Here is an 18,773-nt window from a genome sequence, read left to right on the forward strand (position 1 = left end):
GAGAGAACAGTTACGTTAGGAAATGAAACCCTAGAACTGTTTTACTGGGCAATGGGCTTACTGCTGGATATAAATAGAAACCAATACCATGGCACTGGCTTTGGAAAAAAGAAAGGCTTTATTGGGAGTCGACTGGCAAGGAGATAGGAAGAAACACTCAAATCTGTCTCCCTGAGCTGGAGACTGGAGCAGATGTTATAGGCAGAAGGATTACCATGAGGCGGTATAATTAGTGAAGTGTGATCTGATTGGATCTTGCAACAAAGTGATGCCAGGAGGTGTGATTTGATTGGAGCATGCCGTGAGGCGATGCCAAGGCATGATCTGATTGGCGCATGCCCTGAGGTGATGCCGAGGCTTGCTTCTTAATTCTCTCTTTTCCCTGATCCTAGCCCTTTGGTTCTGCCTGTGGTTGACTTTTTAGTTCTGATTGCCTCTGGTGTCACACATTGGGCACACTGGGTTCATCTGTGCTCGAGTTACCTGACCTACAACCTGGGGGTTCATGGCAACTGAAATACAGCTTACAAGTTTACTACATGTAATTGAACCAGACTGGGCTGGTTATGTGGTTACAGAATTTGGCCACTCATCTTTAAATGGGATGGTACAGGAGAGGAAGAAATCAAGGTTGGCTGATTCTGGGATCTTACTTATTTCTATTTAGGTCATGTAACAACTATAAATGAATAAATACACAAAACTATATGGGTTGTTGTATTGTTATATTCTGGGCAGAGAGTAAACAGTGTCTGCACCTAGCAGATTAGAGTTAGAATTTGAATGGTGCATTAAACTCCCTTGCGGAGTATTATAAACCATTACATTTCTTTTCAGAAGCGAAGTTACTACTGCATATGGAAGATAGGATTGAGCTGCCTTAGAGGGAAGGAATGATGAATTTTGTTTGTCCTGAGTGCTCAAGACGTTTAATCATAGCCCTTATGACTGACTCTGGGGTTGCAACACTCACATTTTATAATAGATACTTTCTCTAGTGAAGGGACAGGGACAGTATTCCATGGCCGTCCTTTGGAGTCTGTTCATTTTGTAGGGGCCAGAAGTCTCTGTTTAAAACCCCAAGAGAAGGCCGGGCGCGGTGGCTCAAGCCTGTAATCCCAGCACTTTGGGAGGCCGAGACGGGCGGATCACGAGGTCAGGAGATCGAGACCATCCTGGCTGACACAGTGAAACCCCGTCTCTACTAAAAAAATACAAAAAAACTAGCCGGGCGAGGTGGCGGGCGCCTGTAGTCCCAGCTACTCGGGAGGCTGAGGCAGGAGAATGGCGTGAACCCGGGAGGCGGAGCTTGCAGTGAGCCAAGATCACGCCACTGCACTCCAGCCTGGGCGGCAGAGCGAGACTCTGTCTCAAAAAACAAAACAAAACAAAACAAAACAAAACAAAAACCCCAAGAGGATATCTGTGGAGCTTTGGGCACAGTGGTCAGAGGCCAGTGTCATGGGCCTGGGTCCAATTTTGGATTTATTTGGCCTTTGGGTTAAGCAAATAAGCCGTGATGTTTTGTGGTGACAGAGGCTTTTGAGGGCAAATACAGCCATCTCTCATCAATTTTTTGCATGATTTGTGGAGGAATTATAGAGACTTGCTATAGAATTGCTTCAGAGAATTTAAATGCTTTCAAGGTTGAGATTTGTTCGTTTTGCTTCACCACAAGACTTCTTTATCAAGCTCACACTTTTGCTTTTAGATTAAAAAAACAAAACAAACTACTTGGGTAGCTGAGGCGGGAGGATCACTTGAGCCCAGGAGTTTGAGACCAGCCTGGGCAACGTAGGGAGGCCTCATTTCGGAAAACAAAAGGCAAAGGATTCCTTCTATTTTAAACTATCTTAACAAAATAATAACTGGAGCCTTTTTATTTGTATAAAAGGCCTAGCATTAAACTAATTACATTTATTGGAAGAACAAATGATTGATGTTTGTTTATGAATTTTTTCAGCTCCATCCAGTAATGTGTAATTAAGAACTCTATTACTGGAAGCCAAAATGTTCATTTGCCTTGCATTTTGATTATATTTAGTAATTTGGAATGCTGACTTTTAGGACAGATAGGACTTAATGTGGCTTTTTTTTTTTTTTCTCATTTGGTACATTTGATTCTCTAAAGTACTTTTTTCACTGATTTCCTATTTCAGAGCATGTCCCTGAAGTAACAGAGAATGTAGAGATATTGACTCCAAATTTCATTTACTTTCTGTGAGTGTTAATTTTTTTTTTTTTTTTTTGAGGCAGAGTCTCTCTCTGTCGCCCAGACTGGAGTGCAGTGATGCAATCTTGGCTCACTGAAACCTCCGCCTCCTGGGTTCAAGCGATTCTCTTGTCTCAGCCTCCCTAGTAGCTGGGATTATAGGTGCCCGCCACCATGCCTGGCTAATTTTTGTATTTTTAGTAGGGACGGGGTTTTACCATGTTGGCCAGGCTGGTCTCGAACTCCTGACCTCAGGTGATTCCCCCTGCCTCGGCCTCCCATAGTGCTGGGGTTACAGGTGTGAGCCGATGTGCCCGGCCAAGTGTTAAAAATTTTAATCTTGTTTTACATTTTATGTATGGGGAACATTGAATGTTCTCAGAAGTACACAGAGTGATATAGTGAATTCTTATTACCTATTGCCTGGCCTCATCAACCAGCAACTTACGGGCCATCCTCCCCCAAGTACCCTTTGTATACCCCCTTCTGTTTTAGTTTGAAGCAGATCTGAGATCTCATCTGTGAGATATTCTCACGTTAAAGTAGAAGAGGTGTTACGGTGAGTCCATTCACTTATTCACCTGGGGGCTGGATGGCTGGACATTTAAAATAGGCACCAGGGGTGGTCTGGGGCTTAGTGGTAGGACCACTGCCAAAATGAGTTATTGTGAATTTCTGCAGCTGTCAGTAAGATTTGATGAGTATCTCCCCTAAAGTCTAACACAGATCTTGTGTGTTGTCTCTGAAATTATTATTTAGCACTCTACCATTCCCAAAAAGATAGGGAGATATATTTTAAAATATACACAAATAAACGTTTAAAAAGAGAGGAAGAAATCAATTGAAAGACGGAATGGGCCGGGCGCGGAGGCTCAAGCCTGTAATCCCAGCACTTTGGGAGGCCGAGACGGGCGGATCACGAGGTCAGGAGATAGAGACCATCCTGGCTAACCTGGTGAAACCCCGTCTCTACTAAAAAATACAAAAATCTAGCCAGGCGAGGTGGCGGGCGCCTGTAGTCCCAGCTCCTCGGGAGGCTGAGGCAGGAGAATGGCGTGAACCCAGGAGGCGGAGCTTGCAGTGAGCTGAGATCGCGCCACTGCACTCCAGCCTGGGCAACAGAGCGAGACTCCGTCTCAAAAAAAAAAAAAAAAAAGAAAGACGGAATGAGGGTCATCTTGTCATATCAAGCCAATTACAATGAATAGAAGACCAGAATGGTGCAAGGTTTTGTAACAGTAATCAAAGGTGTGCTGGTGAAATTTCCTGGTGGCCAAAGTCAACATGAAACACAATCAGTTTTATATTATCCTTTGGATTTCTTAAGTGTTTCTTTTTCTATCACTGAAGAAAAATATCCTGCATGGGATCTTCTAGAAGCGGACATTGGCCAGGAGTTTCAGACCAGCCTGGCCAACATGGCGAAACCCTGTCTTTACTAAAAATACAAAAAAATTAGCCGGGCATGGTGGTGCACGCCTGTAGTCCCAGCTACTCGGGAGGCTGAGGCATGAGAATTGCTTGAACCTGGGAGGCGGTGGTTGCAGTGAGCCAAGGTCGTGCCCCTGCACTCTGGCCTGGGTGACAAAGCGAGACTCCGTTTCAAAAAATAAAATAAAGGAGAAGGAGCCATTGGGAAGGCTGTTGGTGGTAGTGGGGTGACTTGGTCTCTGAGCTGATGGCTCTCAGGGTACCTTCGAGTACTTTTTTCACTTGTTTTGGGGGTTTAGAGATGTAATACCAGCAGCAGCTATAATTTATTGAACGCCTATTATACATCAGGGGTTGTGCTGTGATTTTATTTCATTTAACCTTCAACATATTTCTTCTCTATTGCTATTGTTATTTTTTTCCCTTTTCAGGTGAGGAAATGGAAATTCAGAGAAAATAAGCAACTTGCTGAAGTTAGGCAGCTATCTGTACTCAGATTGCTGAAAATGTTTGACACTTAGATAAGTGAATTGTAGATTTATGGTTTTTGGGTGTGTATATTTGAGTATATAGTTACTTTAAACAAGAGCATCTTGGCATGTCTTTAGATTATTGTCTCATTGTGAGTGTGTTCACTTTGGAGAGGATGGGTTTTGTGGGCCATGGTTCATAACAGCCCTTTTTAAAAAAAAAATTTAAAAATTATTTATAATTATTTATTTTTTGAGATGGAGTCTTTCTCTGTTGCTTAGGCTGGAGTGTGGTGGTGTGATCTCGGCTCACTGCAACTTTCACCTTCCGGGTTCAAGTGATTCTCCTGCCTCAGCCTCCTGAGTAGCTGGGATTACAGGTGTGAGCCACCATCCCCAGCTAATTTTTGTATTTTTAGTAGAGATGGGGTTTTGCCATGTTGGCAGGGCTGGTCTCAATCTCCTGACCTCAGCTCATTGGCCTGCCTTGGCCTCCCAAAATGCTGGGATTACAGGCGTGAGCCACCGTGCCCGGCCTCATAATGGACCTTTTTTCTGATGCTAGGTGTTCATGATTGTGCTGTTATTTACATTGCACATTGCCAATTCTGGATTTCATTCTTTTTTATTTTAATGCAGAGAGAAAAGGAACAGCAGGAAGAGAAGTCTGGTTTGTTCAGGAACATGGGGAGGAATGAAGATGGTGAAAGAAGAGCTATGATAACTCCTGCTCTCCGAGAAGCCCTTACTAAACAAGGTGAAAATCTTCAAGAATTGTTGTTATATGACTATAGTCTTAGGCATTCTAATGTAATACCTAGAATGAAGTCTCTGTCTAGTTAGCTCAGCAGCTGTTCATAGTGGCAGATATAGCAGGCTAAAGATTCACCTTCTTATTTCTGCAGATCGCTTCTGTTGGCTGCCTGGACCAGTGAGTTACCTTTTTGCTTAGTTTATTGGGATATTACTATTAGTGTGGGTCAAGTTCACAGATCAAAAGTGCTGTCATTGGGAAAGCTATTAAAAATGCATAGAAAAGCTCATATGATATGAGACGGGGTTAATTAGAAGTGTTTTATGTAGAGTCGTCGTATCTGGATTTTTGTGGTCTTACCTTACTAAGGAGGTTATAGTTGCATGAGTGAGTAATAATACTAGTTTCCTGTGGAAGAAACAGTAGTAAAATGGGAATCAGTAGACCTACCTCCTTTCCTCCTTCCCCCTCCCCACTTCCCCTCTGTATTTATGAGAGACCTTTTATGTGACAGTCTGACAATGCAGAGAAACACAGGAAACTGTATCTTCTTCAAGGAACCGTCAGTCTGGTGCACTAGAGAAATATATATATTTGTATTTTAATATCTTTGTCTATATTTTAATTAGGGTAGATTATATTAATGTGATTTCATTATAGATTTAAATTTATCTTGCTATTTTCTATTTCATCTGCTTTTTGATTTCCCTTTTCCTGTTTTTCTGTGTTCTTTCAAATTAATTCAATTTTTAAAAATGACTCTATTTTATATTTTTGTTTGCTTACTAGCAATAACATTTTTGCTAATAGTTGCTCAAGGTTTTACACTATACCTCTTTTTTTTTTTGGAGACAGAGTCTCTTTCACCCAGTCTGGGGTGAAGTGGCATGATCTTGGCTCACTGCAACCTCTGCCTGCTGGGTTCAAGTGATTCTCCTGTCTCAGCCTCCTGAGCAGCTGGAACTAGAGACTATGCCACCATGCCCAGCTAATTTTTTCGCCATGTTGGCCATGCTGGTCTTGAACTCCTGGCCTCAAGTGATCTGCTGCCTCAGCCTCCCAAAGTGCTGGGATTACAGGTGTGAACCACTGCACCTGGCCTACACTTTACTTTATCACTTCATAGTATATCTTTGAGTGATGTTATCTCACTTAATGTGTAGAAGAACCTTACAATACTATACTTCCATTATTTCTTTCTTAACCTGTATGTAATTTTTATCACACATTTTACTTTTACTTTTGTTTTTTAGTTGAGTAGGGTCTTGCTCTTTTGCCTAGGCTAGAGTGCAGTGGTATGACCATTGCTCACTATAGCCTTGAACTCCTGGGCTCAAGGAATCCTCCTGCCTCAGCCCCCTGCACAGCTGAGACTACAGGTATAAACCAGCACACTGAGTGTTTTATGTATCCTCTAAAGCCTACACTTTATTTTTTCTTCAACAAAAATATCTATTTTTATGTTTAATTCAATCAAAGCATCTATTATGTACTAAAGATTTATATATTTACAATCTTAGAATCTCATATGTTTACTTATATAGTTACCATTTTCGGTACTCATGTAGTTGCCATGTTCTATTCATGTAGATCTGTGTTCCGTCTGGTATCCTTTTCCATCTGCCTGAAGGACTACTTGTTTTTTTTTTTTTTTTTTTCTCTCATTTAAATTTACCTGTGGCAACTCCAAGGACTTTTTAAACATCTCTTATAGTGCAGGTTTGTTGGTGATGAGTTCTTTCAGCTTTCATATATTTGAAAATGGCTTTACTTGGCCTTCATTTTCTATCACTGTGTCTTCAAGTTTAGTAATTTTTTGCTGAATATAGAATTGTAGGTTGACAGCAGTTTTTTCTTTCAGTACTTTACGGATGTTACTCCACTGTCCTCTTGCTCACATTGCTTCTGATTAGAGTTCAGCAATCAGTCATCCTTTTGTTTGTTCCTTTAAATAGGATCCTCTTTCTCCCAACCCCCTGCTACTTGGAAGATTTTCTCTTAATGCTGATTTTGAGCATTTTCATTATAATGTGCCTCAGTGTAGTTTTCTTCGTGTTTTTTTAATTTGGGTTTTGTGGATTTATGGTCTTCCTGAAATTTGGACAAATTCTGGCCATTATTTCTTCAAATATTCCCCCCTTCACCCACTTGCTTCCTAGAAGACTACAATTATATGTGTAATAATAGCCTGCTTGAATTTGATCTACAACTCATTCATGTTCTATTCATTTTAAAAAAATTCTTTCTTCTGTCTCACTTTTCATTTTGGATAGTTTCTATTGCTATGTTTTCAAGTTCAGTAATCTTCTGTAATGTCTCATCTTCCATTAATCCTATTTAATATAGTTTTCAACTTAGACATTGTAGTTTTCATTTCTAGAAGTTCAGTTTGGGGCTTTTTATATTTTCCATATCTATTACCTTTTTGAGCCTGTAGAATACAGTTATAACTGTTTTATTGTCCTAATCCGCTAATGTCTTTGTCATTTCTGGATCAGCTTTGGTTGATGGATTTTTTTTCCTCATTGGTCATGTTTTCCTATCTGTTTGCATGCTTCATATCTTTGATTGGATGTCGGACCTAATTTTACCTTATTAGGTACTGGATATTTTTATTTTTATTATTTATTTATGTATTTTTGAGACGGAGTCTCACTCTGTCGCCCAGGCCAGAGTGCAGTGGCGCGATCTTGGCTCACTGCAACCTCTGCCTCCTGGATTCAAGCGCTTCTCCTGCCTCAAGTGATTCTCCTGCCTCAGCCTCCTGAGTAACTGGGCGCCCACCACCACGCCTGGCTAATTTTTCGTATTTTTAGTAAAGATGGGATTTTACCTTGTTAGCCAGGATGGTCTTGATCTCCTAACCTCCTGATCTGCCCACCTTGGCCTCCCAAAGTGTCGGGATTACAGGCGTGAGCCACCGCACCTGGCCTGGATATTTTTATATAAACACTCTTATAAACAGTTTTTTGTTTTTTTTTTTCTGGGATGAGGTTAAGTTACTTGGAAATAATTTGAGCTTTATATCTTACTTTTATAGCTTCTTAGATGATGAGACAAGAGCCGGCTCAGTATAGGGCTAATTATTCCTCACTATTGAGGCAAAACGCTTCTATGTAGTCTACCTAATGCCTTGTGCATCTTTAGATTTATAGTCTGACTGTCAGAAACAGTTACAATTCTCAGCCTGCTGTAAGCATCAGGCATTACCCCAGTCCTTCCCTTCCTCTCTCCCTCTTTTCGTTTGGGATAGTTTCTTTTTTTTTTTTTTTTTGAGATGGACTTTCGCTTTTGTTGCCCAGTCTGGAGTGCAGTGGTATGATCTCGGCTCACCGCATCCTCCTCCTCCAGAGTTCAAGCGATTCTCCTGCTTCAGCCTCCCTAGTAGCTGGTATTACAGGCATGTGCCACCATGCCTGGCTAATTTTTGAATTTTTAATAGAGGCAGGGTTTCACCATATTGGTCAGGCTGTTCTTGAACTCCTGACCTCAGGTGATCCACCCGCCTCCGCCTCCCAAAGTGCTGGGATTACAGGCGTGAGCCACCACACCCATCCCATTTGGGATAGTTTCTATCACTGTGTCTTCAAGTTCTGTAATTGTTTCTTCTCTAAATGTCTAGTCTTCCAGAAATGGTTCTTTCCCATCCTTGAGTAGTGTTTCTCTTCTGAATGTGCTAAATAGTACTTGGGCAAATACTTGAGAGAAATCCCCTGTAGACTCTTGGAGTCTCTTCATAGGTTTCATCTCTCTAGCTTTCAATCCTGCAAACTGTAGCCACCTTTGTCATCTGTTCCATTTTCCAAACTCAAGAGTCCACTGGGCTTCGCTTGGGTAGTCTCTCTTTGCTACATGGCCTAGAAGGTTTCCAGACAGTAAGCCGAGGTAATGGGAGGGCTCACCTTAATTTTTTCCTATCTCTATGGAATCACCATCTTTTGTTGCCTGATGTCTCATGTTCTGAAATCTGTTGTTTCATATATTTTGTCCATTTTTTGGTATTTCAGGTAGGATTGTAAATCCTCTCTGTTACTCCATCTTGGCTAGAAGCAGAATTCCACACAATGATTTTCAGCAGTTGTACACTGTTGGCTTATATTTGTGCTGTGGTCAACTACAGATCTCTCCATCCTGTAATGTACAGTGTTTTTCTTTACCTAAATGCAAAATTTATAGAAACCTATGTATCTTGGGAGAGAAAAATACAAAGAGTTAATGTTGTAGAGGATGATTTCTATGATAGTATGAACAATATAATATGGAATTCCAAGAGAAGAACTAGAATTTCCTCTGGGGATCTTTTAAATGCATATTTGGTATCAGAGATTAGTTATTCAATTGGACTCAGTTCCACCTTCGAGTACATAAGCAGTCCTTTGTTTATTTATATGCAAGGTGTTTACATAAATGTAGAAGAGGATAAAAGACAAAGCCCTGTAAATGTCGCCACTGGAGACTTGTAATCCAAATTGACATTGCTCCAATAATCATCACAGTGTGAATATGGATGTTTAACCAGCCACTGATCCACTTATGCTATCATCCAGACTGTATTTCTCCATTTGCCTTATTTGCCTGCAAGAGTCTTTTTGTGTGAGCGACTCATGATAATTGTGGCTTATTACCTGAAGCCTCATGAGAAACGGTATTGAATGCTTTCTGAAATCAGAATGTACTACTTGTTTGTACTACTAGTTTGTTTAAAAAGGAAATGAGATTACTTTGGCCTGGCTTTTTCCATGCTTTTCATGTCCTATGTAGCTCAAAAATGTGAAATGATAGGTTGTACGGCTACTGAGAATTCACATTTCAGATGTAGTTCCTAGAATTTGATTTTTCTGTCTTTGGGTCAACATTACTTTGTTTTAATCTCCCATTGACACCTGGTTCTTCATCTTCTTTCAGAGATTACTGATGATAGCTCCCCATTCATTCATTTGAAATATATTATTACTTTTGTTTTATGGCCCAGCATGCCGTTCATTTTTATAAATGTTTCACTGGTCCATGAAAAGAATGTAAATTCTGTAGTTGGTGAGTGCAGGGCTCTGTGTATTTTTAGTCCAGTTTATGTGTTGTGTTGCTTACATCTTTTAGAGTTTTACTGAGTTTTTACCTATGAGATCTGTTAGATACAGAGAGGTTAAAATCTCCTCATATAATTTTTGGATTAATTTATTGTTTCTTGATTGGGTGCGGTGGCTCATGCCTGTAATCCCAGCACTTTGGGAGGTGGAGATAGATGGATCACTTGAGGACAGGAGTTTGAGACCAGCCTTGCCAACATGGTGAAACCCCATTTCTACTGAAAATACAAACAAATTATCCTGGCAGGGTGAAGCACAACTGTAGTCCCAATTATGCAGGAGGCTGAGGCATGAGAACCAATTAAACCCAGGAGGCAGAGGTTGCAGTGAGTTGAGATTGCAACACTGCACTCCAGCCTGGACGACAGAGTGGGACTGTCTTTAAAAAAAAAAAGAAAGATCATTTCTTTATGTATTTTGAGTCTATGTTATTAGATACATATACATTTTAAATTGTTTTCTCATCTTGCTGAATTAAATCTTGTTTTCTGCCATGGGTTGGTTGACTGCAATAATTTAGCAAAAAAAAAAAATTTGCTAAATTTTAATGTCACTTTTTGATATGACACTTTGGATCAGTCCAACTTTGTGTTCCCTGCTTTTCCACTCAGGTTATCAGTTGATTGGGAGCCACTCTGGGGTGAAGCTTTGCAGGTGGACAAAGGTATTTTTTTTGTTTTTATTAAGTATGTCTATTATATGCAACTTTTAAATAGCTATTTTTATACACTGTCAATAAATTTACTATTTAGAGGTACAATTTACATTTAATATGCACAGATTTTTAAATGATTTTTTAAAATGAGTTCAGCAAATTTTGATAGATGGTAGACCCTATATTCACCAACTCCAATTAAGATATAAGCTGTTATCCCCACCCCAATGAATTTATTGTGCCCATTTCCAGTCAATAACTCCCTTTCCCTAGGGAATTATTGTCCTAATTGCTATTATTGTTATTTAGTTTTGCTTTTTTAGAATTTCATAAGAGTGGCCAGGTGCAGTGGCTCACGCCTATAATCCCGGCACTTTGGGAGACCAGGTGCACGTATCATTTGAGGTCAGGAGTTCGAGAGCAGCCTGACCAAAATGGTGAAACCCTGTTTCTACTAAAAACACCAAAATTAGATGTGGTGGTGGGCGTCTGTAATCCCGGCTATTCGGGAGGCTGAGGCAGGAGAATCGCTTGAACCTGGGAGGTGGGGGTTGCAGTGAGCCCAGATCACGCCACTGCACTCCAGCCTGGGTGATAAGAGTGAGACTCCGTCTCAAAAAAAAAAAAAAAAAAAAGATAAAGAATTTCCTAAGAGTGGAATCATGTAATGTGGAGTCTTTTGCAACTGGCTTCTTAAACTCAACATATTTTTGAGATGCATCAGTGTCGTATCATGTAACATGTATCAGTAGTTCATTCACTTTTATTGCTCAGTAGTATGCCATTATATGAATATACCAGTTTTTAAAAATCCGTAAATAGACATTTGGTCTGTTTTTAGTTTTTGGCTATTATGAAAAAAAGTACTGTGAGCATTCTTCACAAGACTTGGTGAATGTGAATTTCAGTTTTCCTTGGGTAAATGCCTAGAAGTGCAATTGTTAAGTCACAAAGTCGGTATATATTTAACTTTAGAAGAAACTCCCAAACTGTTGTCAGTGTGGTTGTACTACTTTATACTTGCTCAGCAATTTATTAAAGTTCCATTTGTTACACATTCTCACCATCCTATGGTATTGTCTTTTAATTTTAGGCATTTTCATGGTTCTGAAATGGTACTTCATTGTGGTTTTTTTTTTTTGCTTTTTTTTTTTTTTTTTGAGGTGGAGTCTCGCTCTGTTGCCAGCCTGGAGTACAGTGGTGCAATCTCGGCTCACTGCACCCTCCACCTCCAGGGTTCAGGTAATTCTCCTGCCTCAGCCTCCCGAGTACCCACCCAGCTAATTTTTGTATTTTTATTAGAGATGGGGTTTCACCATGTTAGCCAGGATGGTCTCCATCTCCTGACCTCATGATCCGCCCACCTTGGCTTCCCAAAGTGCTGGGATTACAGGTGTGAGCCACCACACCCGACCCTCATTGTGGTTTTAATTTACATTTTGCTGGCGATGGTTGATGGGTAGGAACTTTTTTTTGTTTGTTTTTTGAGACAGAGTCTCGCTCTGTCACCCAGGCTGGAGTGCAGTGGTGTGATCTTGGATCACTGTACCTTCCGGGTTCAAGTGATTCTCCTGTCTCAGCCTCTTGAATAGCTGGGATTACAAGTGTGTGCCAATATGCCCAGCTAATATTTGTATTTTTGTATTTTTAGTAGAGACGGGGTTTCACTACGTTGGCCAGGCTGGTCTCAAACTCCTGACCTCAAGTGATCCACCTGCCTCAGCCTCCCAAAGTGCTGGGATTACAGGTATGAGCCACCATGCCCAACCAGGAACATCTTGTGTTGTGCATATTGGCTGTTTATACTTGTGAAATGTCTGTTCACATCTTTGTTCAAACTGGGTTATTTGACTCTATATTATTGATTTCTAGAAGTTCTTTATATGTTGTGGATATGAATCTTTTGTCGAATGTGCACTGTGAATATTTCTTTAGACTGTGGCTTTTCTATTTCCATAAAGGTATCTTTTGAAAATTTTAATTTGGATACAGTTCACTACATCATATTTTTTCTTTTATGGTTAGGGTTTTTTGTATTTTAAGAAATTTTTGCCAACCATAAGGTCACAAAGATATTCTAGATTTTCTTCTAGAAGCTTCGTAGTTTTAATTTTTTTAAAGCAGTTTTTTATAGTTTTAATAAATTAGTCTCTTACTCTTTTAGATGTGTTAAATATACATTTTCACATGTCAGCTTACAATCTTCAGTGCTGCTTGGCTCTTTGTTTAATAGAAACTAATCTCTGTGGGAAATTCATTTTAAGGAAGACACTTACATATGCACAATGCATGCAAACAGATAACAGGGAATAGTAAATATCACTTCCGTTATATTTTTCAGTATCTTCTCAGTCAATGAAATGGCATGGTAACACAGTTCCAATTCAGTACATGTGAACGGCAACACAGAGATGAAAGCATCCCTGCTTACCATGCCAAACTGCTGTATGCCCATCCCACAGAGTTGCCTCCGTGTTCCTTGCATCATCCCATAAATTACGAGAGTAGGCTTCTTTTAATACGTTCTTTCTCTTATAAATGTGTAAGAAAATAACAGGTACGGGCGCGGTGGCTCCCGCCTGTAATCCCAGCTCTTTGGGAGGCCGAGGCGGGAGGATCACGAGGTCAGGAAATCGAGACCATCCTGGCTAACACGGTGAAACGCCATCTCTACTGAAAATACAAAAAAATTAGCCGGGCGAGGTGGCGGGCACCTGTAGTCCCAGCTACTCGGGAGGCTGAGGCAGGAGAATGGCGGGAACCCGGGAGGCGGAGCTTGCAGTGAGCCGAGATCGCGCCACTGCACTGCAGCCTGGGCGACAGAGCGAGACTCCGTCTCAAAGAAAAATAAAATAAAATAATAGGTAGAGAAGAAAAATAGTAAAATAAGGTAGTATTAAAAGTGTTAATGGTGTAAAAACCCATAAGAATCAGAGAAATCGTATAGGGCACAGGATCCTGTCCTGCACCACAGGTTTGATTTTTTTTTTGTTTTGTTTTCTTTTTTTTTTTTTTTTTTTTTGAGATGGAGTCTCGCTCTGTAGCCCAGGCTGGAGTCCAGTGGTGCGATCTCGGCTCACTGCAAGCTCCGCCTCCTGGGTTCACGCCATCCTCCTGCCTCAGTCTCCCGAGTAGCTGGGACTACGGGTGTCCGCCACCACACCTGGCTAATTTTTTGTATTTTTAGTAGAGACGGAGTTTCACAGTGTTAGCCAGGATGATCTTGATCTCCTGACCTCGTGATCCTCCCGCTTCGGCCTCCCAAAGTGCTGGGATTACAGGTGTGAGCCACCGCGCCCCGTGTACAGGTTCGATTTTTGTCTGTCATTTTTCTTTAGTTGAAAATGATAAATTCAGTTTCTTTTTTCACTGCCATAGCAGGTCTTTAATTTTGATACAGAAGTTAGATAAATATATTGTCCCCAGACTTCAATGCGTGTATTCCTAGAGCGGTGGCAGGAGCTCATCAGGGGCTCAATGACTGAGAGGGCAGACAGATTTGCTTAGGCGGATTCCTCCTAAGCACCCTGTGTGGAAGAAGCCAATTTTTTAAAAATTGTTTATATTTTTGAGGTAGTGTCTTGCTCTGTCATCCAGGCTACAGTGTAGTGGTGCAATCTTGGTTTGCTGCAGCTTCCCACCTCCTGGACTGAAGCCATCGTCCCACCTCAGCCTCCCAAGTGGCATGCCACCATGCCCAGCAAAAAATTTTTTTGTATTTTTTGTAGAGACAGGGTTTCGTCATGTTGCCTATGCTAGTTTTGAACTCTTGGACTTAAGCGATCTGCTTGCCTTGGCCTCTGAAAGTGCTGGGATTATAGGCATGAGCCACCTCGCCTGGCCCTGTGTGTAGTTTTAACTTTTATGTTTGGGCCTGTGATTCATCTTGAATTAATTTTTATGAATGGTGTGAGGTAAAGGTCAAGATTTATCCCACCTCGGCCAGTATGGATATGCAGTTGTTTTGGCACCATTTGTTGAAGACTTGTCAATCTAAATAACAAACAGAGAAGGGCTCTCTAGAAGAAAATGATGGTTATTTTGGAATAGAGCATTGCAATGGGAATATGCAAGCCACAGTAAACTGTGTTTTCGGGGAGGTACAGGAAGACAAAGTTTAATTTTTAATTTTTTATGAGTTATTATAAGTTAATGAAGACACTGTTTTTTTTTTTATTTTTTGTTTTTTTAGACAAGGTCTCACTCTGTCACCAGGCTGGAGTGCAGCGGTGTGATCTCGGCTCACTGCAGGCTCCACCTCCCAGGTTCACACCATTCTCCTGCCTCAGCCTCCCACGTAGCTGGGACTACAGGCGCCTGGCTAATTTTTTTTTTGTATTTTTAGTAGAAACTGGGTTTCACCTTGTTAGCCAGGATGGTCTCGATCTTCTGACCTCGTGATCCACCCGCCTTGGTCTCCCAAAGTGCTGGGATTACAGGTGTGAGCCACCGCGCCTGGCCAAAGACGAAGATTTTTAAAGGAAAAAATGAGGAGGATTATGTAATTGTTTTGAAATAATTATCTTTGGCTGCAAAGATCAATAACAAGGGTGATGGCAGTCCGAGGGTAGGCTGGCAGTTGCTGGGCAGATGACGTTGGCAGATAAGCATTTTTCTGTGTAAGGTTGTGGTAGCCTTTGAGCAAAGTTGTGGTTTTTGTAGAATCTTTTTTATTACCAGGCATACAAGATAACTCTCCTCATGGTCTTCCCTGCCTCTGCTTTTCTTAATATTGGTAACTCCATTTTGATTTTGACAACTTTTACATTTCTTCCTTTTGATCAGGATCTTTCTCAGAAAGCATGACTGATCATTCATCCTGTACTTATTTTTGTTTGTTTATTCTTTTGAGACAAAGTCTTGCTCTGTCACCCAGGCTGGAGTGCAGTGGTGTGATCTCGGCTCCCTGCGACCTCCGCCTCCTGGGTTCAAGCAGTTCTCCTGCTTCAGCCTCCCGAGTAGCTGGGATTACAGGCGTGCACCACCACCCTGGGTAATTTTTGTATTTTTAGTAAAGATAGGGTTTCACCATGTTGGCCAGGCTGGTCTCGAACTCTTGATCTCAAGTGATCCACCTGCCTTGGCCTCCCAAAGTTCTGGGATTACAGGTGTGAGCCACCGCTCCCGGCCCTGTAGTTAAGTTTTTTTTTTTTTTTTTTGAGACTGAATCTCACTCTGTCTCCCAGGCTGGAGTACTGTGGTGTGATCTTGGCTCACGGCAACCTCTGCCTCCCGTGTTCAAGTGATTCTCTTGCCTCAGCCTCTGGAGTGGCTGAGATTACAGGCAACGGTCACCACTCCCAACTAATTTTTATATTTTCAGTAGAGACAGGATTTTGCCATCTTGGCCAGGCTGGTCTCGAACTCCTGACCTCAAGTAATCCACCCGCTTCAGCCTCCCAAAGGTGGGATTATAGGCGTGAGCCGCCGTGCCTGGCCCAGATTAAAAGTTTAAAAAGGGAAAATAAAAGGTAAACAATAGTAATATGACAACGTCAGTTTGCATAATGGCTTTGAGTTGTAAATCTAGGCTTAAAGAAAACCAATTGAATAAGTCAAATCACCATAGGGAATTAGGTGAGACCTGCTGTAACCTTATGGCCTGTATTGTTTTATGTATATGGGTTTCAGCTTTCCCAGAGGAATTTATCCAGGTACAGCTTGTAATATGAGAAATTGCACAGACATTTTCTTGTTTAATGAATTGATACCAAAATATTTCTTTAAGTTAGGTTTTGTTAAGTTACCAGCAGAGGCTATTGATTATAAAATTTCAATTACACTATTAGTCTAGTGAGCAGAGTAGCATTAAGAGGGGTAAAAGTCTCATTATGGTATGAAGTCTTATTCTAACCTCCTGGAGAAAGCTATTTACACTGTGAAAATAGCAACTTTTTCTTCTGGTTTGTAGTTTGAATATCTTTGGTCATGACATTGGGCAGTTGGGTGAACATTTTTTGTGGTTCATAAATCAGACATGAGGCTTGTTTCTTAAAATTTATCTAGTTTCAGCCGGGCGTCAGTTGGTCACACCTGAAATCCCAGCACTTTGGGAGGCCAAGGCTGGCAGATCACTTGAGGTCAGGAGTTCAAGACCAGCCTGGCCCACATTGTGAAACCCTGTCTCTACCAAAAATACAAAAGTTAGATGGGTGTGGTGGTGTGTGCCTGTAGTCCCAGCTACTCGGGAGGCTGAGGCACGAGAATCACTTGAACCCGGGAGGTAGAGGCTACAGTGAATCATGATTGCACCACTGCACTCCAGACAGGTCGACAGAGTGAGACTCTGTCTCAAAAAAAAAATTATCTAGTTTCAGCTAATAAAGCTTTATAAGCCAGCTGGAGAATTGTGACCAAGTATTGGAGGAAATTAGAAGAATTCAAGATCTAGTCCAGTCTACACGTAGATAACAAGAACTTTAAAACAATGCACAGGGCTACAATCTATAATAAGAATAGGTATATTATAGTTTTTCTATGGAGACATAACTTTTTCCTCCCACGTTGATCACACAGGAATCTGAGATTTAAGAACCTCCTGAGCTAGGAAGCCAAACCAGGGCATCTTACATACAATCTTAAGGATCTTGGGCCTTCCAGGAAGTGACAGTTTTTACTGACTCATTGCAAGTCTGGGAACTCTGGAAGCCAGGCATTCAATGCACATTTTCAAATAAGACATTTCAGTCAAAGCCTTGCTGGTATATAACCAATGTGTATATTTCCAGCTGTATCCTGCTTGAGAGCAGATTTTTATTGAATTTGTATAAATAAAAATAAGAATACAAATCGTTTGTGAATTTTGGGAGGAATCCAATAGGGAGGAAAAGCAAATGGTTCCATCTTTGTTCACAAAAGTATACTTTACCAAATACTATATATATATATATATAAAAAGAATCTATTATATATAAAATATATATATAATAGACCTATGTTATATATGTCTATAATATATATTATATATATTATAGATAGCTTATGCAAGAAAAATGTCTTAAATCTGTTAGACAAAATATTTAAGTAAAGAACCAAAAATGAAAAGTCACAAACACATTATTGTCATCAATTACTTAATTTGAAGTCATTAAATTTTATTTTGCTTGATCTTGATTAGCAATTTTATGGAGTCAGATGCAGTACCATTGTACTACGAGGTTGGCCATTGACAGTTTTATGCACCAATCAGTTTCTTTGATATATTAGAGTTCTGGAAGTTGTCATTTAGTCCATTGATCTTAAAGTTATCAGAAATGTGTTCAAGAATACTTGTTGGGCTGGGTGCGGTGGCTTACCCCTGTAATCCCAGCACTTTGGGGAACCGAGGCGGGCGGATCACGAGGTTAGGAGTTTGAGACCAGCCTGGCCAATTTGGTGAAACCCCGTCTCTACTAAAAATACAAAAACTAGCTGGGCGTGGTGGCGTGTGCCTGTAGTCCCAGCTACTTGGGAGGCTGAGGCAGAAGAATCACTTGAACCCGGGAGGTGATGTTGCAGTGAGCCGAGGTCGCGCCACTGCACTCCAGCCTGGGCAACAGAGCGAGACTCCGTCTCAAAAAAAAAAAAGAGTACTTGTTAAAGTCATTTCCGTAAAAAGCAGTTTTGGAATGTAGCTGATTGCAGATGTTTTCAGAGAATAATTCAGAACAGTAACAGTGGTTGACAACAACAACTTAGGAAAGCCATGGTTAAGATCCGATGAAATTTCCCAATTGATAAGGAATGTATTTATTTCTTACATGCAGTGTTTTAAGATAACAACCTGGATCATAGGGCCATCAGACTTCTATACATTTCATATAATCTTTAGAATATTCACATTAATAACATATCCATACAAATACAACTTTAAAAAGAAATCAATTATGACTGATAACATATTATATTTTAATGAATTTATATACTTTTTAGAATATTTATATGAATAACATACCCACAAAAATAACTAAAAGAAGAGCTAATATTACTTATTTGTCCATGTATTCCGTATAATGTTTCAAAAAAGATGAATCATTTAATATCTCTATAAGATGTGACATACATTACTTGAAGCTTTTCAGGGGCATAACTGGACAATCATAAAGTTAATTTTAGGTCAGAAAGAATTTTGGATTTTGATTCTGTGGAAACCTGCCAGAGGTGCCAAAAGGTTCAAAACACTTGA

General features: G+C 40.5%; 1 protein-coding gene across 1 annotated transcript in view; it reads left to right on the plus strand.

Moving 5' to 3' along the window:
* LOC126950294 (S-adenosyl-L-methionine-dependent tRNA 4-demethylwyosine synthase TYW1) overlaps positions 1–18,773 on the plus strand; it is a 252,429-nt gene that overhangs the window by 46,260 nt on the left and 187,396 nt on the right. Inside the window, exons 8-9 of the mRNA XM_050783563.1 lie at positions 4,753–4,870; positions 10,566–10,618. Coding sequence (XP_050639520.1) covers positions 4,753–4,870; positions 10,566–10,618 — 171 coding nt within the window. The remainder of the gene's footprint in view (positions 1–4,752; positions 4,871–10,565; positions 10,619–18,773) is intronic.

This window comes from Macaca thibetana, chromosome 3, assembly GCF_024542745.1.
Source record: "Macaca thibetana thibetana isolate TM-01 chromosome 3, ASM2454274v1, whole genome shotgun sequence".
NCBI classification, from domain to species: Eukaryota; Metazoa; Chordata; class Mammalia; order Primates; family Cercopithecidae; genus Macaca; species Macaca thibetana.